Source organism: Dichomitus squalens (genome assembly GCF_000275845.1).
Source record: "Dichomitus squalens LYAD-421 SS1 unplaced genomic scaffold DICSQscaffold_94, whole genome shotgun sequence".
Taxonomy (NCBI): Eukaryota; Fungi; Basidiomycota; class Agaricomycetes; order Polyporales; family Polyporaceae; genus Dichomitus; species Dichomitus squalens.
Window position 1 is genome coordinate 324 of NW_006766976.1, and position 25,067 is coordinate 25,390.

A 25,067-nucleotide genomic window follows, 5' to 3' on the forward strand; every position below is an offset into this window, starting at 1 on the left:
TCTCTAGATTGAGAGGGCGTATACTATGGTGGACGTGGTGAAAGGCTGAGAAGCCTTCGCCACGTCGCGCGGATCCAGATGGATCAGCGCCGATCACCATGACGATCCAGATTTAGATACAAGATGTAGATTAACTATGTAGATAAGATAAGATAATGAACGATCCGTTACAGTCCGTGTCCTCGATGTCTCATTGTCAAGGAAAGACTGGGCGAAATGGGAACCACGGTCGACTACCATCATCGCAACAAGCTGCGCGAAGACAACGCGGACATTCAATGGCGCATCAAAATGGCGCGCCGATGGATTTTTGAACAAGGAGTTTCACTAACGAGTGTTTGGCTCAAACGCACTCTAGGGCCATTGTCTCTCACCCCCACCCGTGTATGTCCTGCTCGAGTGTCGTAACAAGTGACTGATACCACCATGTAGAACGCGTTTTCGATCCGCTTGGCGGAACATGGCTTCAATTTGTATTCTATGTACACCCCTGACCTCATGCATGAGTTTGAGCTTGGGGTCTGGAAGTCGACGCTCATCCATCTTGTGCGCCTGCTGCACGCGTTTGGAGGAGATCGGGTGCAGATGTTTAATCAACGGTGCGGAGCTCACAGGTTATAGAAATCTCGAGTACGAGACTGATCTTATGATAACTAGCTATCGGCATATCCCGACATTTGGGCACGACACGATCAGGCGCTTCGTCAACAACATGGCCGGCTTAAAGAAGATGGCTGCGCGCAATTATGAAGATTCCTTGCAGGTATGTTGGCCTATTTGACATCTTGAAAGAATAACTCCTTTGTTATCAGTGTGCGTCTCCTGTCTTTGACGGGCTGCCTCCGAACGACCAAGACAACAAGATCATCCTTGACCCTCTGTTTGATTACGGATGCTGGCACTCCCTTGCCAAGCTTCGCCTCCACACGGACGACACACAATCGCTCCTCAACACCATCACAGTGCACACGAGTGCCTCTGTCCACAACTTTGCCCGCACAACATGTGCCCGGTATGAAACCTACGAGCTCCCCAGAGAGAGCGCAGCGCGTGGACGTCGCACTGCGGCTCTCGCCAGCCGGGGCAAAGGTAAGGGGACTGCTGGCGGTCGCAAGCTCAAGAGCTTCAGCACCACGACATACAAGTATCATGCCCTGTGGGATTACTCTTCAACAATACCCATGTTCGGGCCCAGCGACATCTACTCCACACTTTATGTGAGTCATGCATTTTGCCCTCGCACACTACGGAGGCTCTGTTCAGGGAATCAGGTGCTTGTCAAGAACGTCGAGGATGTTCTCGCAGACCTTGTCAACATCGTGAGTGCCACCAGATGTTGAATGTGTCTGGTGATCATGCCACCAACCAATTGAAAGGGAGAACTCGAGCACAAGGTCGTGAAGAGGTTCTATGCACGAACCAACAAGAACAATCACGCTGGTCAGATCGCCCGGCATGTACACCTCCGCAGCAAGATGCAGCGTCTCACCGACCGTGTTGGCATTGCGCAGCAACCCCTCAAGTCACGCGTGGCTCGTCAGCACCATGGCAGAGGGACAAGGCGGGCAGATCTCACTCAAGGGATAACGCAGGGGCACCAACCAACCGTTATGTGATTGCGGAGTCCCAGCGGGAGTACGACGACATCCTGGTGTTTGCGTGTCAACGGCGAAACGACCCGGCCTATCAGGTATGTGTGTCTACACCTCACACCTCCACAGAGGTGCGAGGTTGTATGTGCGACGCAGCGGAGGTTCAATGTCATCTTTGTGATGCAGCGGACATTCGATGTGGTCGTTGAGATGCAGCGGACGTTCAATGTTGTCTTTGCGATGCAGCGGACGTTCAATGTTGTCTTTGCGACATAGAGGTGGTTCAATGTTGTCTTTACGCCTGAGGCGCGACTTGATGTCCTCCTGGTGTCAGGGAAGATGGTTGCATTCTTCGATGTACGCCTAGATGCTAACATGGATACCCAGTCTTTCGTTCCACAGCTTAGGGAACACATCCTCTCCCGGATGCACGCCAATGAGGCCAATGGTGGCCATGTTGAGCGTTCTCCCGAGCGGCGCAATTGCATCCATTTCATGGCCGATCGTATCTATCACCATTGGCGAGTCCGTATCAACTACACAACGTATGACATGCAACGCTCTCAAGACGTCATCAATTCCTGCTCCCACCCTGATATCATGGTTCTCCATCACGACGATGAACACGTCAATGACCCCCACCCCTACTGGTATGCGCGGGTCATCCAGGTTTTCCATGTCAACGCGTACTATGACAACCCCTCTACTAGGCGCACTCTGCCCAAGCGATTCGATGTCCTTTTTGTCCGCTGGTTCCGACTTGATACCAACACTCCCTGTGGCTTTCATGTGAAGTGCCACCCTCGTGTCGGCTTCGTCCCCTTCGACTCTGGTGGTTCTTTTGGTTTCCTCGACCCGGCACTTGTTATTCGTGGCTCGCACATCTGTCCGCTGTTCCGCTATGGCTTTACTGACACCCTGCTGGCAAAATCTTCAACACGTGATGGTCAAAATTACTACGAGGATGCCGATCACTATGACGAGGATTATACATATTATCTGGTCAACATGTATGCGGTCATTGGCATGCTTCACAATATCTACTGATTCGATTTATTCTACAGGTTTGTGGACCGCGACATGTTCATGCGATATCTAGGAGGGACACATGGGAGTTGGCACGAAGGCCTTTGTGGCAATTGATGACGACGATTTTGAATGGCAGGATATAGACCCGGAAATGGAGCTGACTACAGATGATGGCGAACTTGAAGAACCAGTGATGGTGTCCTCGGAGATGGAAGTCATCCGCCTTGCTCGGGGCGAACGCGCTGCAAGATCCTCGGGAGCGAACAACCAGGAAGGCGATGACCGTGTAGAGAATGAAGAAGAACCCAGCGAGGATGACTTTGAGGGCAGTGGCGGCGAAGATAGTGAAGATGGAGTTCGCACCGCAGATGAGGATGACAACGAGTACAGCGTGCAGGGCTACGCACCACCATAACCTGTCTTGACTCAGATATCATGTAATGTGGGAGCTGTCTATAGCACGCGGTTCATCGACAGAGGTGTAACGAGCGGTACCCGTCAGGTTCCGGGTCGACGGCGAACCCAGTACATGTGTCGTGGTGTGGTCTCTGTGCATGTGGAATTTCACTTCGGTAGACATGTCAAACATTGGTCAGTCTTTGCTACATATAAGACGAGATTACTGCATCCATTTTCGTTGTCATCAAACTCCCTGACGACCTTATGACCTGCCTCGCCCCACGGAGGTTTGCAATGGCGAGCTTTAGTCTCGTGACCAGACGTTCGGAGCTTGAATCGGATGCGAAAAACCGGGGGCATCCGAGCTCCTGAACGTCTGGTGGCTTTACTCCCGTGACTCCCCGCTCGGTGACCTGTGTCACATATCGATCCCATTTGAGGCAGTCCGAACAAGTCAGAGGGCGACTCCAGTGTGCGATGTGGCGGCCTGCTGTTGTAGTTACACCTTGCGAAACCTCCTGTACTGGACACAATGATCTCCTGGATTATCATGTCTGGCTTGCTCTAATATACTCTACATGGCTATCGTTACTCTCTGACTACTATCCCACGAAGAAGAACACGCCCGCTCATATGCCGTCCTGGAAGCCGCCCGAGACGCCGTCAAAGCCTCGCGTGGATACAACTTGGAGGCCACACAGCAAAGACTTGAAGAGACCTTCTGACAGCGCATGGGAGGGAAGGTGCCACACCAGTGGCAGGCGGATGTCTCAGAGGCACTGTTGGTGGGATTAGACTGGGTGCGCGAGGATCTATAAGCGCCCATGGAGCGGACTACTGTGTACTGCCTATGAGAGATAGACAGATTGAGTATGGAGGATGTGTAGCAAAGGCTTGTAGATGTCATAGAGACGTACCAGTTAGAGGAGTGTCGACAAAGAGCGGAGTAGGCTCAGCGCGACTCGAAGATAGCGGGGAGATAAGCAGGCAGACGCGCACGAAGGACAAGAGGCAGGGAGGTCACACCGGTCACCGAGCGGGAAGTCACGGGGGTAAAGCCACCAGACGTTCAGGAGCTCGGATGCCCCCGGTTTTTCGCATCCGATTCAAGCTCCGAACGTCTGGTCACGAGACTAGGCGAGCTTATGCGTTGCAATTCCCGGCTTGCCATTTTGGACGTTACCATTCCAGGCACGCGTGGCATTGCCGCTGGCACGGTTTCGCAGATTTGCTGATGACTAGTTCTAACGCCACGGCTCTCCAGATGACGGGGCTCATTGAGCGAATCGTCGTTCATGTCTTCGCTCATCGCTTCGAGGGCGGCCTGTCGACGCTCTCAGGCGGCGTTCTGCGACATGTTCTCTTGTGACTCGGGTTCCGGACGCCCAGCATCGTTGCTGAAAGTCGGCATGGATAGTACGTGGACCCACGGCGGAGAAGACAATACCAATTCGGATCGTGCAGTGGGTGACATTGTGGCGTTATTTCCGCCGAAGTCTTCACCGGACGAGTTCGGCATTTGGTATCAATGGGTCTGACTTTTCCCATTACGAATTCTGACGTCGGACACCGTGCATGGCGGCTACAGAACACCCAATGTGAGGTTCTTATAGCCAGGCCGCACCCATCGCGCAGCGTCCCTGGGAACCGTCTTCCGCTAATCCATTCTCACTTTCCTTCGCGTAGCGTCATGGGACTCGACGCTCGTGGGAGTTTACTGCTAACGGACGTAGGGATCGCCACTCCACGTAAAAGCGTTCTATCAGCAGTCCGTCGCTCTATATCCGACCTGGTATAACTAACCCGGCATACTTCTTCATATAGCTCACAGTCTCTCCTCTGCTACTCATCGGACTCGCTAGGTTTTCATCTCTCCCAGATGGCGCAACTCCCGGTGCTTGTCGCGTCGGCATTCATCTTGCACTTGTTATGGCGGTTATTACGAAATTACTTTGTGAAATCCCCATTGGACGTGATACCAGGCCCTCCTTCTGGGTCAATCATCGGAGGTCCGTGCAATATCCGCTCACGCTTGACTACCAATATTGACGTTTTCGGACGGTTTCGCTAAGGGAACATGTTCCAATTGCTGGAACATAACAGCTGGGACTTCCACGATCACCTCATCCACACTTACGGGCCTGTAGCCAAAATCCATAGCTTCCTTGGTGTACGTAGGCGTCTTTTCGAGCATTCAAGTCATGACACGATTGTTAATTGACTCATACTTTGACAGGCGAAGTGGCTCCATGTTTACGATCCGAAGGCACTGCATAGCATCTACTTGAAGGACCAAGACAGCTACTATCGGGGCGAGCAGTCGGTCAGGTATGTTCCGTCCGTTGTTGCAGACTGAAGTTCGTTCATGTTCCTCTTCATAACAGTGGTGTACGTCTCACTCTAGGGCCGGGATTACTCGGAACTTCTGGTGCTCTGCACAAGAAGCAGCGCAAGATGCTCAACCCCGTCTTTTCCGGAGCACACATGCGCAACCTAACGCCGCTTTTTTATGATGTCGCTGGGAAGGTGAGACACTTGTCCGCGGAAAGCCTCGGGCTTTTGACGATATCGCACGTGTAGCTTCGAGTGGCCATCGAGACTCGCGTGAAGGAGGGTCCCCGGGACCTCGACGTCCTTGGGTGGATGGGTCGCACAGCACTTGAGCTTGTTGGTCAAGGAGGTCTGGGTTACTCCTTCGATCCTCTGACTGCCGAGTCTCGCGACGAGTTCACAGAAGCGGTTAAAGCATTCATGTACGTATCCCCTGCACATACATCTCCCTTGATTCAGGATGTGTACACCTCCTACAGCCCCGCTTTCGCCGACTATCCGTGGATTCGATTAATCACTCCATATCTCTCCTACTTCGGCCCAGCCTGGTTCCGTCGCCTCCTCCTCAATTGCTTCCCGATCAAGGGCATTCATCGTCTGAAGCATATCGTAGACACTATGCACAAGCGATCGGAGGAGATATATCATGCGAAGAAGACCGCGATTGAGAAGGGCGACACTGATTTGCTGAACGCGGTCGGGGAAGGCAAGGACGTCATGAGTGTTTTGCGTGAGTTTCTCTCCCATATAGTTCTTGATCCGATGACACGATGTTAACGGCCCTACATATAGTGAGAGAAAACATGAAGGCGTCTGCCGAGGACAGACTTCCGGATAAGGAAGTCCTCGCACAGATGGGGTGAGTACATCTAGGGCCGCTTCACAGCCTTGGCTCTCGTAACAATCTTGTCTTGCATTGTAGGACGTTCATCTTGGCCGGTGTCGATACCACTTCGAACGTCCTATCCAGAGTCTTGCACCTGCTTTCTCAGAACCAGGATGTTCAAGATAAGCTCCGTGTTGAGCTCCATGCTGCACAAGAGCAGTACGGCAGGGACATCCCTTACGATGAACTAGGCGCTTTGCCATACCTAGACGCTGTGTGTCGCGAGACACTCCGCCTGTGTGCATCCTGCCTTTCTCTAGGTATTGTGTTGCCTTTCTGACTTGGGTTCTACACGCAGGTGGGCCCCGGTGAATCTCTCCAATCGACAGTACGCATCTCTTCTTCCTTTCGCGACACTACCGTATTCATATCTCAGCTTTTACTTAGGGCAAAGGCCGACACCGTTCTCCCACTTTCTCAGCCTTTACGCTGTACTGACGGTACGGTCTTGACCGAGATACCCATTCCTAAAGGAACTATGTTCTTCCTCAACCTGCGTGCATGCAACACCTGGAAGGAACTGTGGGGCGAGGACGCCCAGGAGTGGAAGCCGGAGAGGTGGCTCAAGCCTCTGCCCAAGGCCGTGGAAGATGCCCATATTCCGGGCATCTACGCTCATCTGTGCGTGACATGGGGGATGTCGAGCTTACCGTGAAGCTGCACGCTGACTTCAGGCGTTTGGTAGGGTAACTTTCATCAGCGGTGGCCACTCTTGCATGTGCGTTCGAGTTCATATCCCGTCTCCTACTGCTCTGACATCACTTTGCATCATCGTTCACAGCGGCTTCAAGTTCTCTCAGCTGGAAATGAGTGAGTCTTCGCGTTCGACAAAGTTGTACGGTTTCCTGACCATTGTGTTCTTGCAGAGGTCGTCCTTTCCACGCTCGTGTCCAATTTCAAGTTTGAGCTCTCGGGCAAACCAATAATTTGGAATTTCGCGGGTATCGCATACCCGACTACCAGTCACGAATCGTCCAGGCCAGAGATGACCCTCAAGGTCAGCCTTGCGTCCCGGTGATGCCGAGTGCAAGCCTGCATCTAGTGATCCAGATGCGCCGTTTTCCTGTTGTATACCGCTTTACGAGTGATCATATAGCGAATGCACCAAGTATATCACCGCTGGGAATGCTGGATTAAATGGTCATTAGCGTGAATTTCTGCGTGGTCGGCTTTCTTGATATCTCAACAGCCGTGATCATCGCCATTGCAGCCCTTTTCGACTCCACAGACATTTTCGTTTGGTTACAGCACTCTCTTCTTGTCATTTTGTTGCTCTTGCCACACTTCATTTCCGGACAGCTTAGAAGAATGTAATACTCCGGAATACTCCATCATTATGACGGGCGACCACACCATCGGATGACCAGCCTAGAGAGAGCGAGTACCGCACAATCCGAAACATGCTATTGTACAACGGCGGGTATCTCAAAAAAGAGACTGACGAGAATTGATCAGACTGTTACACATCTTACAACGAGAAACGACAGATCCTCTCGACCCAGCTCGAGTCACAACCTACTAACGAGATCGGCTAGGAATGCCTCGTCGAACGCGACACATTGCATACGCCACACAAGCATCCGCTAGAGCAGCCATCAGTACGTAGCCTATGGACCGGGGTATGGCGACTCACCTCTTGCCCACTTTCGTACGCACTCATCACATACTCTACGGCGACTTCGCACTTGTCCCCCTTATCTTCGAGAGCGACAGCAATCTCCTCCGCTGTTGCCTTACGGTCGTGAGTGCGCCGCATCCTAATGCGAACGCGGATGCCTTTGTATTTCGACTTGGACGCGATGCTTCTAGCCCAATTCCTTCGGAGCTGTGCGATAGCTGTCAGCCGCCAGCGAATGACTCGAGGTTGGGGATGACGCTTACCGAGGGTAAGAGAGCCCTGTACTCTTCAGCCGACAGTGGCTCCCCGAGTGTCAGTCTATACTCCCCCATATACTTGTAATGCGAGCCCTTCAGCCCGACGAACACCGTCTGGACGTCGCCCTTCCACTCCATCTCCTCGTTCGCGCGCAGAAGCAAACCTTGCAGGCCGACGTCGGAGGGGAGCCGCGGATTCTGCTTGAGTGTCGGGAAGATGAAATTACGCCCGCTCGTCGTGACACACATCCGCATTGCGTTCCCGCCGTATAGCTCCGCCAGGCGGTGACGATTGACAGTCGCCCGTAGAAGGGTAGGGTCGGAAACTTGAACGTTGAAGCGGGTGAGGCCCACCAAGCGATCGTCGGAAGCCACGACGGGAGACGGGGGAGATAGAAGTAGGGTTACGCGTCGCAGGGGAGGGGGCTCCGGCGGACGCTGTTGTGTACCTGGGTCTGGCACAGAACGACTTGCAGGCGGCTGCCCACGAGGTGGTTCCGGAACATCCTCTTCAGTTCGCAGCGACAAAAGCTACGTGTGAAGGATCCTCACCTTATCGCTGATCGTGACTGGGCGCACTGGGCTCAGTGGTTTCGATGGGGCATTTTGCCTCCGTGAAGGGCGTTTGGGGGACGCAGTCGGACCAGAAAATGTCCGCCTCGATGGTACATAGGACGGATCTCTCCCATCGTCCACCTCAACCGGTGGGAAGGGCAGATCGAAGGATGGCTCCTGCAAAGCAGGGACATTGGTAGGCGGGATAAGAGACGGCCTATGCCTTCTAGTCGTGTACGTGACTTGCTTTTGAGGGCGAGGAGCAGGGCGGGGTCGGGAGCTTGAAGGAGAGTCACCGTTAGAAGAAAGACTAGTCAATGACGAGTCGGAGGAGAATCCCGATAGATCTTCAAGCTCTGGTGGCAGGGGTGATGAAGGGACATGTTTCTTCTCCGAAAGTCGAGCTGATGGAGTCATCGTGATCGAAGATCTACGTCTGGGAGGAACAGCAACGAAGTCGAATATCTCGAGCTTCTGTCTCTTGACCTCGGGCTGTTTTCCCTTGGCTTTTCTGGACGAGAGCATGAAGTTTGGCATGCTTTCAGGCTGAGGCGATGTTTTTCGCCTCTTGGAGAGGCCCTGCGGAAGGTGTGAAGAGGGTTTGCTCATCGTGCCACCTCCCGGAAACATACCGTTGTGCTCGGGTATACACTTTGTGAACCGTTTACGGTCACCCCTATGCTCTGGTCGCTGTTGGGGATGAAAAGAGGCTCATGTGAACTTCCAGCGGCAGATAGAGGAGGCGTGGTCAGCTTCGATTCGGCCTCGCGAACTGCCTGCGAGAGTCGCTATCTAGAAAGTAAGCATCAGCTGATAGAGGGAATTGAATAGCTGTACGTTACTGGGCCCTGCTGCAGGGGAGGCCAACTGTACTGCAGGAGCACAATTCTCCGCATTGATCGATACCGATCCCTCTGCCAACGAAATGTGCTGCTGCTCACGCTTCTGCTCCATGTAAGCGACCTTCGCCTTGAGCCCGACGTTGTCCTGTCGCAGTTTATGAATTTCGGCTGCCTGGGTTGCGAATTCGGCCTCATAGAGTTGTAGCTTGATCTTGAGCTCGCGAACCTCATCGCTGTGGTCGGCCATGTTGTCGGCTGTAGCAGTTCCAAGGGCATCCTCCCATTTCCTGGACTTGCCGTGTGAAGCCTTCCAACCGGAACTCGGTGGTACGGCCCGGTATTAGAACGCCGCCTAAGGCTGTGTGTACTTATCCTCCAATTGAACACTTTCCTCCCCATGCACCTGGCATACTAAGTGATTGAATGAACATTGAACTACTTGAGTGCAAGTGCAAGACGTCTCGAACTCCTAAGTAACCAGTGAATGTACACCAATCCCGGGCCTGTAGTACTCGGAGGGAAGCATCGGGATTTGCCTGCAAGGAGAGCATCGGCAACCTGTGCTCTTCAGCGTCTATCGGTCCCATCAACTTTATGCAGCGACTGGTCTGCTAACGCTTTCAAAGTCAAAGCGACCCCATATCACTGTCTTCATACTTCATTCATGGAGAAAGCCAACAACAGGCGAACTATTCCTCCATGCGGCTATCCCTCTACACACTCTGTGTTCGGCTTTCGCTATCGACACAATATCCTGTGCTGACGTCGGATCGGACGAGACTTCAGTAAGCTGCAGCCCGACAACAGTGTGCCTGGTGCTAATAATTCGGTCACAATAAAGAACACTCCCGGACTAACTCGGCAAACGACCGCGACAGGCGTAATGATAGGGCTATTTGGAGCATGACTACACTGTGCAAGAAGATATCATGGTAAACTACAGAAACTGAAAGGAATGACAAACGTCCAGAGACAGCGGTCGCTTCGTCTATGTTCAATCCTTTTTCTTTCTTCTATAAAGGTCTGTTTATAGGAGAAAAAAAGGATTGAACAAGAATCAGCTCATTTTCACACCATAGTGTGCCACGGTCACAGATAACAAACCGGCTAAGTAGCAAAAGGCCTGAGCGTGACAGTGGGAAGCAGGGCGTGAGTCCCTACGCCCTCTCACAACCGCTTGACCAGTTTTTTCAAGAAGCCCTCATCGAAACCTTCACACTGCATCCGCCAAACATGCATCCTCTAGTAGGCAGGAGAGTCGGCAAAAGAAACGTTTGAAGGTAGGTAATAAACTCGCCTCTTCACCGCTTTCGTATGCTCGCATGACGTCTTCAGCAGTCAGATCCCCTGTACGGGCGACCGTGTTCTCGCCAACTGCGGTCAGGACTTCTTGCGCAGTGGCTCCGCGCTTCTGGTCGCGCCTCGTCACGATGCGGATGCGGATGGCCTTGAAGTGCGCCTCAACCCGTACATAGTCCACCCACCTCTTCTTGATCTGTATCAGAAGCCGATTGCGCTTGTATCAAGCCATATCTCGTAGACCGAAGAGTTGGAGAGATTCACTCACCACCGGGGATAAGGTCTTGAACTCTTCCGATGATAGTGGCTCGGCCTGGGTCATCTTGTACTCACCGACGTACCGATACTTCGCCTGGTACAGCGCGACGAAGACTGTCTGGATGTCTCCCTCCCACTGTGCGGTCGGGTTCGCATGCAAGAATAGCCCAGGTTGGCCTGGGTTGCACGGGCGCCAGGGCTGGTACTCGTGCGTGGGATAGAAGAAGTTGCGGCCGTTCGACGACACGCACGTCCTAAGTGAGCACCCACCGAGGATCGTCGATAGCTGTAATCTGGTCGCCACCTTTAGCAAAGGCGTCTTGTCGGAGATTTGGACGTCGAGCGTGCGCATATCCCCCCATCGATCCACCGCGTCTGCTGTGATTCGAGAAGCAGACCTTGGTGAGGCAGTTACAGCTGAACCGGACTGACGACCGGGTGATGGAGACTTTTGTGACGAGAAGTAGTAGCAGACCGCGATAATTCCCTGATGAGTTGGCGTAATTCAAGTCGAGCGACGAGGAATGTACCATACCTTCTCCCTCATCTGCACGTCACTTCCTTGCGCACGATCTATGCCGCCTCGCTCCGCCGCACGGGATGAAGCAGGGCTATGAATGGTAGGAGAGGAATTCGTCAACCTCGATGGTCGTTTGCGAAGATTGTATGTCGTCACCCGAGACGGATTGGGCTCATCAAAGTACGACACGTCTCTGGAGCATGAGCGAAGGTGCACCTGTTCTTCGAGTTCGGAAGGAGGCGGCATGAGAGGCTGGACAACCTCTTCTGGCTCAAGCTTGACTGTCGCCATCCTCGACGACCCTGCCATATTTTGCCCGTAATCAGGAGGCGGAGTTCGAGCTTTCGAGAACGCCCTCCTCTTCGCCTGACTCAAAGACGGTATGAGCACATGGACCATGGACTTCTGTTTCTTGTGAGAGTTCCGTAGACTTGAATCATCCACGGACAATGGTTGCCTATCGTGCGATGGCTCTGGATCGGGCGCGATCTTGCGTTTCTTGGAATATGTCTTACGGCATGTCAGGCGCTAAGATCGAACGTGATGAAACGGAACTTACAACCGTAACGTTGTGCGCATGCGACTTCAAGGGCGAAGGCGAATTTGCAGAGTCCATGCGCTGGATCCTGTCTTCCAATGTGGAAGACCGAGCAACGCTGCCGCGATCGGACCACGGTGGCGTATCGAGAGCCAGCCCGCCTCTCATCGTAGTAGGCTACCGCACCCCACGATCACAACTCAGCAAGTCGTTCAACATCGTTCTCAATGCTGGGACTTACCTCGACAGAGCTGGATGTTGAGGAGCTTGCATTCTTAGCCCGTTCCTCCTCGAGACATTGCTGCAGGTACGCATTGGTAGCTTGTTGCTTGACGATCTCCCCCTGTAGCTTGCTGATCTGCACCGCCTGAGATTCATAGCCAGCCTCGTAGTGGCGTAAAGTAATTTCAAGCTTGCGGATATCATCCCCTGGGGTGGACGAGGAGAATGGTGTCAGCGACATCAGATGGGCCTTGATGGATGAGATGAGGTAAGGGAGGCCCTCGACGTCGGTCGACCGTGAGGGAGAAGCCGGCCTAAGCCGGCCCCGCCTTCTTACGGAAAGGGGGTTCTGTCGCATTGCCTCGTAGTGAACGGAGGTTTACGTACTAGTCGGGGGCTCGATTTAGACTGTAAACGGCTTCCTGAGGATGTCAGCTAAAGGCAGAGATCGCGCACGGCACGCGGTCACCCTAGAAGCAGGGTGCTTCAGCTGGCCCAGCACCAGAAGGCAGGTAAAACCAGTTCCGTCCTGGCCTACTCAAGGACAACTCGGGCTCCGTGGGATTTCATCAAGAGGCACAATGATTCGGGTCATGACTCGATTGCTGCAGTCCCGCCACTGACCGCCACCGCTTTGCCAGTCGCCGCAGCAAGGCGGGTTCCGTACTCTGCAACCTATAAGACCCCGGCTTTTCGTTCAGCACAATCGACTTGAACAATGCTCGACACTCACTTCGACGCCCAGCGGGATATGACGACAAAATTCTACCCTATTACACAACCAGCGCAACGTTGTGGGGGATTCACTGTTACGAAGCAGGACCCGACGCCACTTGCCGTAAATGTTACAAAGCAACCACCGACCACAGCGCGCGATGAGCGGATCGTCCCGCCTGCAGAGGCCGATTTTATAGAATCGGTGCTCCTCGACACCGACACCCGGCTCAACCTCTTCTTCAGCGACCTCGATCAGACATTGCTACCGTTGACGCGAACGGTGTACAAACAAGCGGTTGACTGTGGTCTATTGCATGCGACGAGAGACGTGTTCGGGCGGGTGGTCAAACTCGAGCACTCGCGCCCCGCGGGAGATGTTCCACTCTTGAATGGCGCCTTGGACGAGGAGATCAGCAAGATCATCGGTTCCTTCCCCTGCGGCGACATCTATATTGACTCGCGCGTTGACTGGAAGATACTGAACTCTGATGGACTGAACCTTGCGGAGAGGGGAGAGTCGGTGGCAACACCCCGTCCGATACGTCCCGGAAGCGAAGATGTTCCTGTCAACGTTCAATCGACTGGACAGGCACTAAGTCATCATTGGTGACGACGACAGGAGTGGAGCACTGAAGCACGAAATACGTGTGGTTGGTAAGAGTCTCATTGTGGTCTTATAGGGAAAGATTGTATCGCACTCACAGCTGTACACTGTAGGAGGGACGCACAAGTAGCGCTTGACGACAACTCCAACCACCTTGGCAACTACTTATCTCACAAGTTACGACACGGCATATATCATACAACCCTGTGTTCCTGCTTGCAGCTATCTTATGCGGTGGCTTGAATCTCCCAAGGCTTCTTCCGAACGTTCGCCTTGGATTCGCTTGGAGTATCGGACTGGAACAATTGTGGAACTGAACGTGAGCTAATACGGTGCATTGTGGACGATAGACAAGCTTACACTGAGGACGTTGGGTATGATCTTGTTGTTCGGTATCTCGTCTGTCCTGCCCTGCTCAATGAGCTCCTTAAGTTGTGCGAAAGTCAACGTCTGCTGTTCCTGATTCCCAGCTGGCAGTCGAAGTGGGATTGTTGAAGAATCAGAAGCTATGTTGGTCTCCTGATTCTGAAAATCTCTCCTGGCGATGCGAGCCTCGTCCAGGGTGATGGAGATGTCAGATATACTGCGGACGTTTTGAGTGAATGTGAGGCCCGTGGGTAGAGAGACGGACCAGCAAAGAGATTGCCACGAGAGTCGGAATTAAGCATATGGTACTAGGCCACGGACAGGGCCAAACCACTCAAAAAGGAATCGGGATGCCACGTCGTTGTAAGTGACCGACGTGAATCGCCACTACTCGATTCCAGATATCGTGCGAGGGGCAGAATGATCAAGCCGTTCACTCCCGGTGCCCCTTCTCTCAGAACGACATGCTCACCAAACCCTTCTCATCTTGTCTGATCGAAGCGAAGGAGCGACGCGGTGAACTATTCTGCAACTTAGCAACAGCGCAATGAGATGCGTGAACGTGTTCAGATGTACTCGGCCACCACTAGCGTAAAGATTCTTTGGGCGCCCCATTGCCTAAGCTCCAAGAAGTCGGTGACACTCACCGATTGAAGTAGAAGACTTCCGATCCAAGAATTATCTCTGCCTTTTCATCCTCTGATTTCCCTTCCAGTGCACCGCTGCTCACGATGCCAGCAAGACCTTGCTTCCATACACACGGGCGCGTGAGTGTGATCAGCGGGGAGCCCAAAAGGAGTAGGCGGCACCTGGTAGTCAGCGTCGTCGGCGAACGGATAGCTCTGAAAGCGCTCCAATGCGGCAATAGAAGGACTCGGAAAATTCTGTGAATCCATATGCGTTGCAGGGTGGCCAGGCGAGGTGAAATGAACGGCAGCGTTGCCGGCGGCGAGGATCTGATGGCAGATGGCGGTTTGGAACAAAGTGCAAGGCCGAACATGGGCGGCTTGAGGCAGTGTCAAGGAGCGCGGGGCGCCCTGAGCCGACGAGGCGGCCTTGCCTTCTTGAACTTCTGCCTACGTACCGCTCCCACCTGGCTCCCGCCCGGCTCTCAGCGTCCGCCGACAATGACACATCGAAGATGTCTTTTTCCGCCGGTCATAAGCACGACGGCAAACTGGTGACTTCTGTATCCTGATCAACCGAGCTCGACAGGCTATTGACCGCATAGTGACATTCCCAATTCGCCCTTTTGCGGAGAGGCGTCATCAGCAACTCATGCTTTTGTCTTGTATGGGTCTGAGTCTGCGTCAGAACCGAACCTCATCTGAGCAAGTACATTGCTCGGGATAGCATCCCCTAAGACTGTACTGAGGTAAGCGCGCGTCGGCACATCCCAAAATCTATTCATTGACACGGGGCGATACGCTCGAGATTAACGTTATGTAACATCGCGACGAGGGAAGACGTCGGGATCATCCATGACGTCTTCCCTCCGACGAGAAAATATATGTACGCCGTGGGTATTGGCTTGTCGCAGAGTCATTCCCCCTACTAGTACCATCAGTCACCATGAGCGACCCCGCCAATGCGTCCACCGTCAACGATGGGGCAAATCCTCTGTTAGCACTCGCTGGGTCCCTCCCTCGAGCCTTCGGCGCGGATCTCATTGGGACGTTCCTCGGACTTATGTAGGTACTTTTCTTGCCTTGGGTCTCTGCGCCTGCTGATCACTGTGCTCTGCAAGACTGTATGGTTTGGCTGCGCATCAGCTGTACCGTTATTGTCGTCTCTTCCCTACGGATGCATTGTTCATTAGGACACTGGTGAGTGCTTGTAATATTGATCCACGCTGCTCCATATCTCATGTCGAGATACGTGAAGGTGGCGCTTGTCATGTAAGAATCGGTGGCGTGATACCAGGAACGAGGCGCAGCTTACCGCAAATGCTTCAGGACTTTTGAGACAGTCCACGTCATCCTGACAATGCATTTCTGGTGGGTCCCGACTGGCGTCTTATCATGATATCGTTGCTGACCTCCCTGGAAGCTATTACTTGCTGGTCACGAATTACTTCAAACCTTCAGCACTGTCAAGCGGAGTATGGTAAGAAGTATCTACCGAACTCCTATATCCCTAGGCTAAACGATCACTTTACTAGGTCACTGAGCGTGAGTCAGCAATCAGACGTTATCTTTCAAGAAAATATCTCCTCACGGGATACGAATCCTTTCACCTCTAGGCCCTTCCTATCGTGATTGTGAGTATCACTAATTGGCGCGGGTGGGATGGCAGTGCTTACTACTTGATAGAGCGCCATCGTACTGTCGTCGCAGCTGTAAGCCGTTCTGTGTCGCGAACCATACGTGGAGGCTCACGCCGCTTGGTTAGGTTCTTTGCTCGGCGAGCATATCTTAGTAAGACTCATCACATACCTTCACCAGCAAAGTGGTCTCACAAAGTGCAGCTGGCCCGAAGTTCCGCCCGTTCGTTGTCGTTGCGGTGGGTATTCGTCACAACGGCTTATAATGACTTGCTTATCTGCTTATCTTCGGTTCAAGACTCTGCTTATCATGGGGGAGATTGGTGCGTACAATCATGACGTCTGATGAGGCTCACTGGTGCTACAACGTTAAGCTCCTTGTACACTCTGTAGCATTCTCCGTCGGTAGGTCGCGCTTCGAATGCTTGATTGCTCGCAATATTCTGAACGACCTGCCTACAGTGACTACTGTCAAGGCGCAAGTAGACACCAACCTCGAAGATCTTCATGTCAGCTGACGACGACTTCCAGGTTCTCTCACAATATCGACGATCTTGCTCAGGAGAAAGTGAGCGTCGTCTGCAGCCGTATTCTGGCATTTAGATCTGATGGGCCTTCACAAGTGGCTGATTTCGGTCACACTGGGCATGCCACTTGCCGCGGATATTCTGTTCACTATCACGCTTCTTGTCGTACTTCGTCTCAGCCGGACGGAAACCCAGCGGTCAGTATCAGCTGATGGGCCGTACATTCCAACCTCATAAGAGTTTACAGGAACGAGTCTCCATTCGACCTGTTTACGCTATACATCGTGAATACTGGTGCGTACGCTCTCCCGGTGACATACCCTTGATACGCTTACCTGTATCCCGTAGGTGTTTTGCACTGGTAAGCGGCTTTCCAGCAACTGGCGACATTATTCGAGATTTTTCTACGCCTGCGCAGTATCTGCAACGTTGCCGCACTGGTCACGGTATGTATCTGTCCCTGTATTGTTCTTAGTGGCTTCTAAGCTTCAGATGTAGAACCTTGTGACCATTCATGGCACGTCGACGACCTTCCTCGCGTTCAATATTGTTGCTGCACGCCGTACGTTGCTTGTTACATGAACACGTCTATATGGAGACTAACTGGCCTACTTCCCGCCGCAGTCTACGCCAACTCGCTGCTATCCGCGCAAGTGTCAACGACACTTTGGCGTGGGGATGACTCTTACTGATCTTCGTTTCCATTCTTTGCTGACAGGCTCAACTCACGAGACAAAAAACGAGGGAACATCACCTTCGACGGATCAGTCGGCCTCAACTTCATCGACCGCGCTACCCGCCGCGCTGCCGCCGAGACATGGAACGTGCCGCAGGTCAGTTCCAGTCACCACTCATTCTCCTGCCTTCATGCCTTCCTGATGTCGTGAGAGTGTCATGGACGCTGACCTCGCTCCGCTCCGTCGCATTCCGCCAGAGTCCCGAGAGGCCGCCTTCGATGATCAACATCAAGATGACGACCGAGCTCGAGACCGACCAGGAGAGTCAATGGGACCAGCAGACGCTCGAAGGCCTTAACACCGCGGACAGCAACAAGAAGATGCGCCGCGTCCTCTCCGTATGATGCACGTGCCCTCTTCCGTACCCAGCTCTAGCGCCATGCTTCGGTGCAAGCTCGTTGCACCACCACCACTGCCGTCACTGCGGCGCTTTCATTGCCCATCTGCCCTGGAACTGGCCGAGATGCGCCGGGGCGTTCAATCGTTTCGAAGATGTACTCTGCGAGCCACGATGCTCTGTACTACTAATACATCCACATTCATTTGCAATCGAGCGCAGATCGTATGGATGTCTCCCACCGTGAAGGGCTGCTCCGGTGACTTCATGTCAATGTCATTGTTGGCGCACTGTCGTGTCGTCCGTATGTTGCTATACGTACTAGAAGATATCTTCGGCTTATGGGGACTCGAACGCCGGAAGGGTGATGGAAGCTATCAAATGAGCCCTTGATCGTCCCGAAAGAAGGGTCATATGTATAATGTCCTTCACTGACCTTCAGCGACACGTAGTATGAGAATTATGGTACACAAGACACTGTAAGTCCTCAACTCGAAGGCTGTGGTACTGGCTGTGGAGAGTACCACAAACGATTACGACGATATCGTAATGCATATGCGCGGCTTGGTCCGGGGCCTGACGGATCAGATGTTCTGTTCGCGTTGCCATAGACCGAGGGTACAATCCACCAACTGGAAATGTTCGGGCTCTCTAAATCCACCCAAATGTAAGCGACTCGGATCTGATTATTGGGCATGAACTCACGAGAGGATGCTTTCAGTGGACTTTGAGTCGAGTGCAGTAAGTCTACCCTTTTCGTCCAGGGGAGGCTCAATCTTGAAGACGTGCAAGGCCGAGACCGCCGTACCCCATACGGCTGGTTCGCCGAAATTCCATTTTGGACAAGCTCTGCAGACGATGATTAAATGACCGGCTGCCCTAGGAGTGCATAGTCGTCATCAGAGCTCTTAAGCAAGTTCTTCAGCAAGAGCCCTCGCCTGTTTCTCCTAGAAAGGCTCAGTCCTGGAATTCGCATGTGAGCTGAAGATCCGATGGAATGTCCTTCTCCGCGCCAGCGGAGACCATGAGGTAGAAGAAACCGAGGCCAGATCATACTAATTCTCTAAGCCCTTAGATGGTCAGATATTGCGAACCTTCCGATGTTTATTCACTCACAATTACGCCGTAGACAAAGGTAACCGGCAAGAACAGACGGACAACGGTTTGTCCTTGAGGACGAGCACTAGAGCAACACCAAACATCAAGGGACGTACTATATCTGGGCAAGAAATAACAAGGAGTGGGCGGTCAATAGCCTTCGCAACATCTTTGACATTCCAACCCAGTGGCTACGGCCTCAGCCCTGGAGGGAGACGAGGACCGTCGTGTCAAATCGGTGCAGTTTCGACGCACGAGTATGAAACGAAGTCCTAGAAGGGAAGAAGAGCGTGTCCTGTAGAGGATGCATGATGGTGAGTATGCTAACCATATCGGAGCGTAACACTCCGATTTCTACGCTCAGACTCTGCGGAAGATTGATGGCAAGGAAGAGGGACCTTTGTCCTCGAAGGTGAGCCTCATGATGCTTGTGACGGCAAACAACAAGCTAGTATAGGATCGTGTGGCAACGGCTCGAGAAGACGTGGAGCCAAATCGAATGGGACACTGTCAGGTGACACGTCTAGTACACACTCAGAATCGACCAACCCTAAAACCTTATCCGCTGCTACTCTTGTTCCAGCTGTGATTGGTGAGCAGATCAGGCCTAAGGCCTAAGGATCGACGTGGCGCTCCTCCCGACGACTGCGAGAATCAGGTGCTACTGGCTCACCTCGACATCACCGGCCGATAGTATCAAGAGGTCCAGCGAAAGGATGATACGGAGCTACGGAGCATGATACTTTGATAGCTTTAAGAGTCAATCCCGGAGCCGGATAGTCTCGTGACCAGACGTTCGGAGCTCCAAGCGGGAACGAAAAATCGGAGGTTCGAGTCCCCGGATACGCCCGATTTTTTCGTATCCGCTTCTACATTGCGGCATTTCCCATACTGATCCCCGTACTGCTACGTCGCCTATGTGCGACAAACAAGGGTATTCGTGGTACTTCGCACTATGTACTGCTTGACCATATATAGAAGCGAAGTACGAGCTACGAATGGTAGCGTCGATACTCCTGCCACTCATGAGTACAAAGCATCAGTAACTTGAACGTAAGCTCCGAAGTTGCCTCGGAACCTCGACCTAAGTCATGACGTCCGCAACCTTGGGACTACACGCCCGGAGATACCCCAATCATACTCGCTGTGCGCGGATGTGTGAACCTGTCCCAGGTAGAATTGGAAGGGTATCGATCTGGGTAGTATTACGGGCGAGGCTGTATACATGGCACTAATGAGCTTAATTACGCTCTCTTGGTACGAAGCCCATCCATATCGCCACAGCTCGCCTTGATGAGGGCTTCGGCCTCCTCCGAGCGCGGCTTGATTACGCATTCAAATGGTTCGGGGTACCTGCGGCACCAAGTTGAGCTCAGTACGTGCACGTGGAGTGCATGTCACACTTACGACAGGAGACCGTATGTCATCTTACCCGAGGGAGGGACGGGCTTACCATCCTTGCCGAGGGGTGCAGTGATGGAAAGCGTGTGCAGGACGGTGGCGGCGATCATGAATAGTGAAGATGCCGCGTAGTGTCTTCCTGGGCAGATCCTGAGAAAATCCAAACAGAGGTTCATCGGAGGCAACAACTCGATATGGTGAATCAATATACCTTCGCCCGTAGCCGAACGAGAACGTGGCAGGGTCGCGCACATCCGGGTTTAATTCCCCGCCCTTGAGGAAACGTTCCGGCAAGAATACATCCGGATTAGGATATACATTCGGGTCACGCGCAATAGCCCTGGCATGAAGGCGATGCAAATCAGCTAGAGAGCTCTTGACGAGCAACGATCCGGCGGAACTCACCAGATGTTAGCAATCACCATGGAACCCTTCGGTATGAGGTACCCGCGGTAGTCGTCGTCCTCCAGGCTCCGGTGAGGAACCGCCAGAGGGACGACAACGCGCCAACGGAGCAGCTCCTTGACGAGCGCGCAGACGTACGGCAGCGACTTCATGTCGTCGAACTCGGGCAAGCGATGTGGCCCTACAACCACGTCGAGCTCGGCTTGCGCTTTCTGGAGCACCTCTGGATGGGAAGCCATCGCAAGGAAGAAGCTTTGGACCGTAGATAATGTCTAGACTGCCTATCAATACCGAAGTCACTGGGCGCTTGGACACTGGCTCTTACAGTATCCGCGCCACCTGATCTCTCATGTCAGTCCACCATCCAATAGCCTCCCGGCAGAGAAGGGCACTTACCGGCATACGCCGTCGCGGTGGCGCCACGGTAAATATCTTCCTCTTCAGAGATTTGGTCATTCTGGCCATGCGATTGGGGGACGTTGGCCATCAGTCCCGAAGCCATGCACGGACGCGCCGTGCCCTCTCTCTGCACTCCAAGTCCTATATGAGACCGCCAAAAGACATTGTCAACATTGTCAAAGATGAGACATACCATTGCAGCCATGACGAGCTTCCAGGGCTGCTCAACTAGCTTCCACACGATCGGTCTCCACCTCTCTCCGTCGCACTTAACCGTCGCACCAGGCATCCACGAAGGGAGATGCCGAAGAGCTGGCAGCGTCTCCATGAGATACTTACCCGGTTGAAGGGCCTCCGAAAAGATCGTCATGGTGTCCTCGGCCATCTGCAGGTAATCGATAGGCTCGTCATCGACTTCAATGCCGTACGCGATGCGCATGATTGAGGAGCCGAATAGGCTGCGATCTTGCATTAGCGGGGTCGTTATGACAGCGAAACTTCTGAAAGGGTTCAAGAGTGGCGGAGGACTTACTGCCTGATGTGGTGGACGAACTCCTCCGGCTGCTTAATGAGCCGCATGACGAGACGGTGAGCCTCGCGGCGCTGGTCGGCGGCGTAGTTCTGCACGGCCGTTTGGTTGAAGTACTGGTGGAAGGCGCGCCTCCCACGACGCCAAAAAGGGCCATACTCCCGCACGGTGAAAGCCCACCTGAACCCAGAACTGGAGAATAGGAAACGGTGTGAGCGAGCGGAATGTGCGGACGTGTCAAAGAAAAGCTTACATGTCAACCATCGGCGAGGGAGGTCTGTCCGAGTAGTTCGAGGACCGCTTCTCCAGGAGGTCGGACGCAGCTTCATGTGACCCGAGAACGATTATAGGCTGACCAAAGGCGTCTAGGTGCATGACGTCGCCTTCGAAACCCGTCAGCTCGCCACGATCTACTGGAGAACACGGTTACACTCACCATATTGTGAACTCAAGTCGCGGAAGCCGGCAGGCCCGTCTCTTGGCACATGCAGCGCACTACCAATGATCGGGAGCGTCGGTGGGCCAGGCGGTAGCGGCAGATGAGATCGTCTCCTCGACCTTTGGACCAAAGTCCACAGGATGGGGCCCACGAAGAGAAATATCAGAGCCGATTGGAGTGGCATTGGGGATTGCTCAGTCGGTACCCAATCGTGGGGGCCTTATGTACTAGAAGCGAGCCTATTTGCGGGGTCCTACGGTACCGTGGCCTCGTGGTGATGAAATCGGGCTCGTATACACCGTTATTTGTCGGGAAGTCGGGAGTGTGAAACGCCGAACAAACCCCATGCCTTGCCATGACCCAACCATTCCAATGTATGGCCCTGGCGGGTACTGGTAGTCGCAGGTTCGCTTGCTGTTTGGAGAGTGCCCTTGGTATGGTCACGTTGACATGGATGGGAGTACTGATGAAACTCCAGGTATATGTCCTACAGTTCAAATGTTGAGATAACACTGCATCACGGAGACTTGGGGGAGCGAACAGACACTTACAGCAGGCGATTCCGGACGTTCGGAAACCGGCAAGATAACCCCGGATGCAGAACCATACTTCGCTGATCCGCCAGTCCTAATAAGCGGGGAAAGGGCGGATGAGATGGTGATAGAGCTCACCTAAGGAACACAGATTGAAGGGAAGTCGTCGGAATACCCACGTCCAGGCTGCCTCATGCCGATGTCAATGGGAAGGCACAACGCGTGGACTCGGATTCACCACGCAACCGCTACCCGTGTACCTGTGCGTGATTGGTCCAAAAAACCTTCTGTTCCCGGTGAGAAAAGAACAACGGGAATCATCCGTCAGTATCGGAAATCCGAGACCCTCAGTAGCTTGGGTCGGCGAGCTCCTTGACGTGGCCCGTACAAACGGCATCATTAGTACAACAATAGAACCGGGACTTCCGGTACGCATACTGTAAAGTTCTTGGGATAGATGATAAGCGTTTCAATGGAGCCAAACCTCTAGCTACTAACGACGTCCCGAACGATCACTTGAAAAATGTACTCACATCGCTGTGTACTAAGAGTGGCAGTTTCCCTGAGCGCATAACAGCCCGGTAATGTGCACATACTGTACCCGCCGGTGACTCAGAGCACGAACGCTCATCTATCCAGCATTTTGGGGTCACAACTATGGTGGTCAGGTTACACCAATTTGCGCATATGGTGGGGGAGAGCGGCTCTAGACAGTCAAGAACGGATAGATGCAAAATATGCGGTGGATAGTCACATTGCAGGAGTCTGTTGGGAAATGGGTGACTGTTACATACTGAGGTCAAGCCGGAAAAGTATGTGGACGAGTGTTTGATGGAACTTGTGAAAACATATCACGGGCGTCTAAATGCCAGACTTGACCTCGGCAGCGCCATTGCGGCTCACCTCATTCAGCGTCCTCGCTCGACGGCCGCTGACGTCCTTCTGTCTTTACCTCAATACTGCGTCCAAAATTGCTTTGTGAGCTTGCCCCCGATAATGTCATCAGCCCAGTCAAAGATCCAAACCGATTCCTGGGGCTCACCAGCAGTACGTGCGCCACCGCATTTGAGCCGACATCGTTCGTGACTCTCGCAGGCGACATCAATCCAAGGGCGTGTGAATCCTGCATCAGATCACATAAGAGATGACTGGGACGATGACCAAGATGAGCTAGGAGAGGTGGAAGATCCACAGAAGGTCTGGGAGGAAGCGTAAGTACCTGGAGATATCTCGCTGTGACCATGATCTTGAACAGCCTACCCAACTACCGCCTTGTCTTCGTGTTCTTCCCAACAGAAATAAACGCGCCAGGATGCCGGAGCTCGTCATAGCGGGATCCAGTACAAGTGGGCCTTCAGTCACGTCTCCGCCACCTGCGGCCTTTCAACCAGTCCTCCGCATACTCAAACGACCCATCGCGACTCCATCCCCTTCATCTCCTCCGTCCTCAGTTTCCGCTTCGAGCAGCCCCTCGTCAAACGCTCCCTCGGGTACCTACGCGGAGCGCGAAGCACGTTATCAGGCCGCGCGCGATCGCATCTTCGGGGACAGCAGTCCGTCCTCAGATACGCCGGGCGAATCAGGCTTGCAACCGCCTCAGGCCCTCAAGAAGAGCCCACCACCTGTTGAGATCACTCGAGAACCCAAAGGTCTACCGATTACACAGGCAGGAGCGGATGGGAGAGGGCAGGGTGGTGATATCAGAGGGTTCGGCAGCAGGCGAGGGAAACGGAAAGGAGCTGGACAACCCTAGGTGCGCCTGCTCCTCGCGTCCTCGGGAGCACTGTAGGCTAGCCATGACAATGTACTACTGACCATCGGTGTAGAGTCTTCCCTCTGTGTCTTCAGCTGGACGGAAGATACCACCTAAACAGGCCCGTGAGTACTTCCTCCATATCGGGCATAAGAATGATCATTGGCCGCCTTTCAGTGGATGGCGCGTGCGCGTGGACGGCTCGTAACAACGATAGCAGTCTCCCGACTACTCGCAGGATGCTCCACTCTGGACATGTCCATCGATGCCCTCCCTGCCACCCGTCGCTAATATGCCCTTCGTCTTCCCTTCCGGCTTATAAATCTGTGTATGTGGGAGACTTCCCGTCGCACCCGTCACCAACCTCTGAAGTTTCCGGAGCTGCGCTCCTTATTCCTGTTGTGTATCGTCAAACCTGCGCGTCGTCATCGGTATATGGGCTTGCTCGGGTGACGGCCGAGGGTAGGCGTGGAGGGCAATATCTTGTCAATGGTCTTGATATTGCCTTCTCCGGCTTCGACTCATGGGATGCTATGCACATGGGCAGACTGTAACCTGTATCAGCGAACATGCTGAATACACGGAGGCTACCCAGACGCGGCCACGGAGCGGT

At 53.4% G+C, this 25,067-nt stretch overlaps 8 protein-coding genes across 8 annotated transcripts; 4 read left to right on the forward strand and 4 right to left on the reverse strand.

The window, feature by feature from the left end:
* Positions 1 to 216: 216 nt before the first annotated feature.
* DICSQDRAFT_72416 (uncharacterized protein) lies at positions 217 to 2,735 on the forward strand (the record flags this gene model as incomplete). Its single annotated transcript, XM_007371230.1, has 9 exons — positions 217 to 384; positions 433 to 599; positions 658 to 763; positions 813 to 1,217; positions 1,377 to 1,529; positions 1,553 to 1,690; positions 1,980 to 2,219; positions 2,388 to 2,602; positions 2,657 to 2,735. The coding sequence occupies 9 exons, from the start codon at positions 217 to 219 to the stop codon at positions 2,733 to 2,735; spliced, it is 1,671 nt and encodes a 556-aa protein (XP_007371292.1).
* A 1,666-nt stretch (positions 2,736 to 4,401) lies between these two features.
* DICSQDRAFT_94190 (cytochrome P450) lies at positions 4,402 to 7,585 on the forward strand. The gene is made up of 13 exons (XM_007371231.1): positions 4,402 to 5,029; positions 5,093 to 5,190; positions 5,257 to 5,348; positions 5,405 to 5,546; positions 5,601 to 5,773; positions 5,831 to 6,081; positions 6,144 to 6,210; positions 6,274 to 6,474; positions 6,536 to 6,565; positions 6,625 to 6,858; positions 6,923 to 6,955; positions 7,019 to 7,047; positions 7,104 to 7,585. Exons 1-13 carry the CDS (start codon positions 4,900 to 4,902, stop codon positions 7,253 to 7,255), a joined length of 1,632 nt encoding a protein of 543 aa, XP_007371293.1. The 5' UTR covers positions 4,402 to 4,899; the 3' UTR covers positions 7,256 to 7,585.
* Positions 7,586 to 7,592: 7 nt separating this feature from the next.
* Positions 7,593 to 9,246, reverse strand: DICSQDRAFT_141612 (uncharacterized protein; the record flags this gene model as incomplete). The annotated part of the gene is made up of 4 exons (XM_007371232.1): positions 8,665 to 9,246; positions 8,119 to 8,592; positions 7,871 to 8,062; positions 7,593 to 7,820 (listed from the first exon to the last, which is right to left on the reverse strand). Coding segments are annotated over exons 1-2 (699 nt in total), but the record flags the coding sequence as incomplete, so codon positions are not given.
* Positions 9,247 to 10,722: 1,476 nt separating this feature from the next.
* DICSQDRAFT_184070 (uncharacterized protein) lies at positions 10,723 to 13,258 on the reverse strand (the record flags this gene model as incomplete). Its single annotated transcript, XM_007371233.1, has 7 exons — positions 13,080 to 13,258; positions 12,366 to 13,021; positions 12,146 to 12,301; positions 11,602 to 12,096; positions 11,499 to 11,553; positions 11,077 to 11,444; positions 10,723 to 11,004 (listed from the first exon to the last, which is right to left on the reverse strand). Exons 2-7 carry the CDS (start codon positions 12,702 to 12,704, stop codon positions 10,723 to 10,725), a joined length of 1,695 nt encoding a protein of 564 aa, XP_007371295.1. The 5' UTR covers positions 12,705 to 13,021; positions 13,080 to 13,258.
* Positions 13,259 to 13,630: 372 nt separating this feature from the next.
* On the reverse strand, positions 13,631 to 14,989 carry DICSQDRAFT_94192 (uncharacterized protein). The gene is made up of 5 exons (XM_007371234.1): positions 14,843 to 14,989; positions 14,681 to 14,781; positions 14,028 to 14,250; positions 13,766 to 13,963; positions 13,631 to 13,692 (listed from the first exon to the last, which is right to left on the reverse strand). The coding sequence occupies exons 1-4, from the start codon at positions 14,927 to 14,929 to the stop codon at positions 13,895 to 13,897; spliced, it is 480 nt and encodes a 159-aa protein (XP_007371296.1). The 5' UTR covers positions 14,930 to 14,989; the 3' UTR covers positions 13,631 to 13,692; positions 13,766 to 13,894.
* Positions 14,990 to 15,605: 616 nt separating this feature from the next.
* Positions 15,606 to 17,904, forward strand: DICSQDRAFT_175342 (uncharacterized protein; the record flags this gene model as incomplete). Its single annotated transcript, XM_007371235.1, has 22 exons — positions 15,606 to 15,724; positions 15,781 to 15,859; positions 15,918 to 15,931; positions 15,989 to 16,030; positions 16,083 to 16,139; positions 16,195 to 16,204; positions 16,276 to 16,293; positions 16,346 to 16,371; positions 16,425 to 16,450; positions 16,501 to 16,535; positions 16,595 to 16,619; positions 16,690 to 16,701; positions 16,759 to 16,805; positions 16,859 to 16,864; positions 16,920 to 17,020; positions 17,071 to 17,117; positions 17,172 to 17,184; positions 17,242 to 17,269; positions 17,322 to 17,385; positions 17,448 to 17,478; positions 17,542 to 17,656; positions 17,758 to 17,904. 22 exons carry the CDS (start codon positions 15,606 to 15,608, stop codon positions 17,902 to 17,904), a joined length of 1,062 nt encoding a protein of 353 aa, XP_007371297.1.
* Positions 17,905 to 20,239: 2,335 nt separating this feature from the next.
* Positions 20,240 to 22,352, reverse strand: DICSQDRAFT_175343 (cytochrome P450; the record flags this gene model as incomplete). Its single annotated transcript, XM_007371236.1, has 10 exons — positions 20,240 to 20,348; positions 20,403 to 20,546; positions 20,608 to 20,736; positions 20,802 to 21,073; positions 21,127 to 21,140; positions 21,198 to 21,327; positions 21,394 to 21,658; positions 21,733 to 21,921; positions 21,983 to 22,112; positions 22,166 to 22,352. The coding sequence occupies 10 exons, from the start codon at positions 22,350 to 22,352 to the stop codon at positions 20,240 to 20,242; spliced, it is 1,569 nt and encodes a 522-aa protein (XP_007371298.1).
* A 1,345-nt stretch (positions 22,353 to 23,697) lies between these two features.
* On the forward strand, positions 23,698 to 24,454 carry DICSQDRAFT_130352 (uncharacterized protein; the record flags this gene model as incomplete). The annotated part of the gene is made up of 3 exons (XM_007371237.1): positions 23,698 to 23,748; positions 23,797 to 23,912; positions 23,998 to 24,454. 3 exons carry the CDS (start codon positions 23,698 to 23,700, stop codon positions 24,452 to 24,454), a joined length of 624 nt encoding a protein of 207 aa, XP_007371299.1.
* Positions 24,455 to 25,067: the final 613 nt, after the last annotated feature.

Bases quoted from the DNA above. Each gene is read 5' to 3' on its own strand.
- DICSQDRAFT_94192 (XM_007371234.1), bottom strand. From the start codon at position 14,929: ATGGATTCACAGAATTTTCCGAGTCCTTCTATTGCCGCATTGGAGCGC. The intron at 14,251-14,680 runs GTGAGTGTCACC...AAACGTCCGCAG, and splicing joins GAAGTCTTCTACTTCAATCG to TATATCTGACATCTCCATCA. The intron at 13,964-14,027 runs GTAAGCTTGTCT...CAATTGTTCCAG, and splicing joins TCATACCCAACGTCCTCAGT to TCCGATACTCCAAGCGAATC.
- DICSQDRAFT_94190 (XM_007371231.1), top strand. From the start codon at position 4,900: ATGGCGCAACTCCCGGTGCTTGTCGCGTCGGCATTCATCTTGCACTTG. The intron at 6,475-6,535 runs GTGTGCATCCTG...TTCTACACGCAG, and splicing joins TGTCGCGAGACACTCCGCCT to GTGGGCCCCGGTGAATCTCT. The intron at 6,956-7,018 runs GTGCGTTCGAGT...CATCGTTCACAG, and splicing joins AGCGGTGGCCACTCTTGCAT to CGGCTTCAAGTTCTCTCAGC.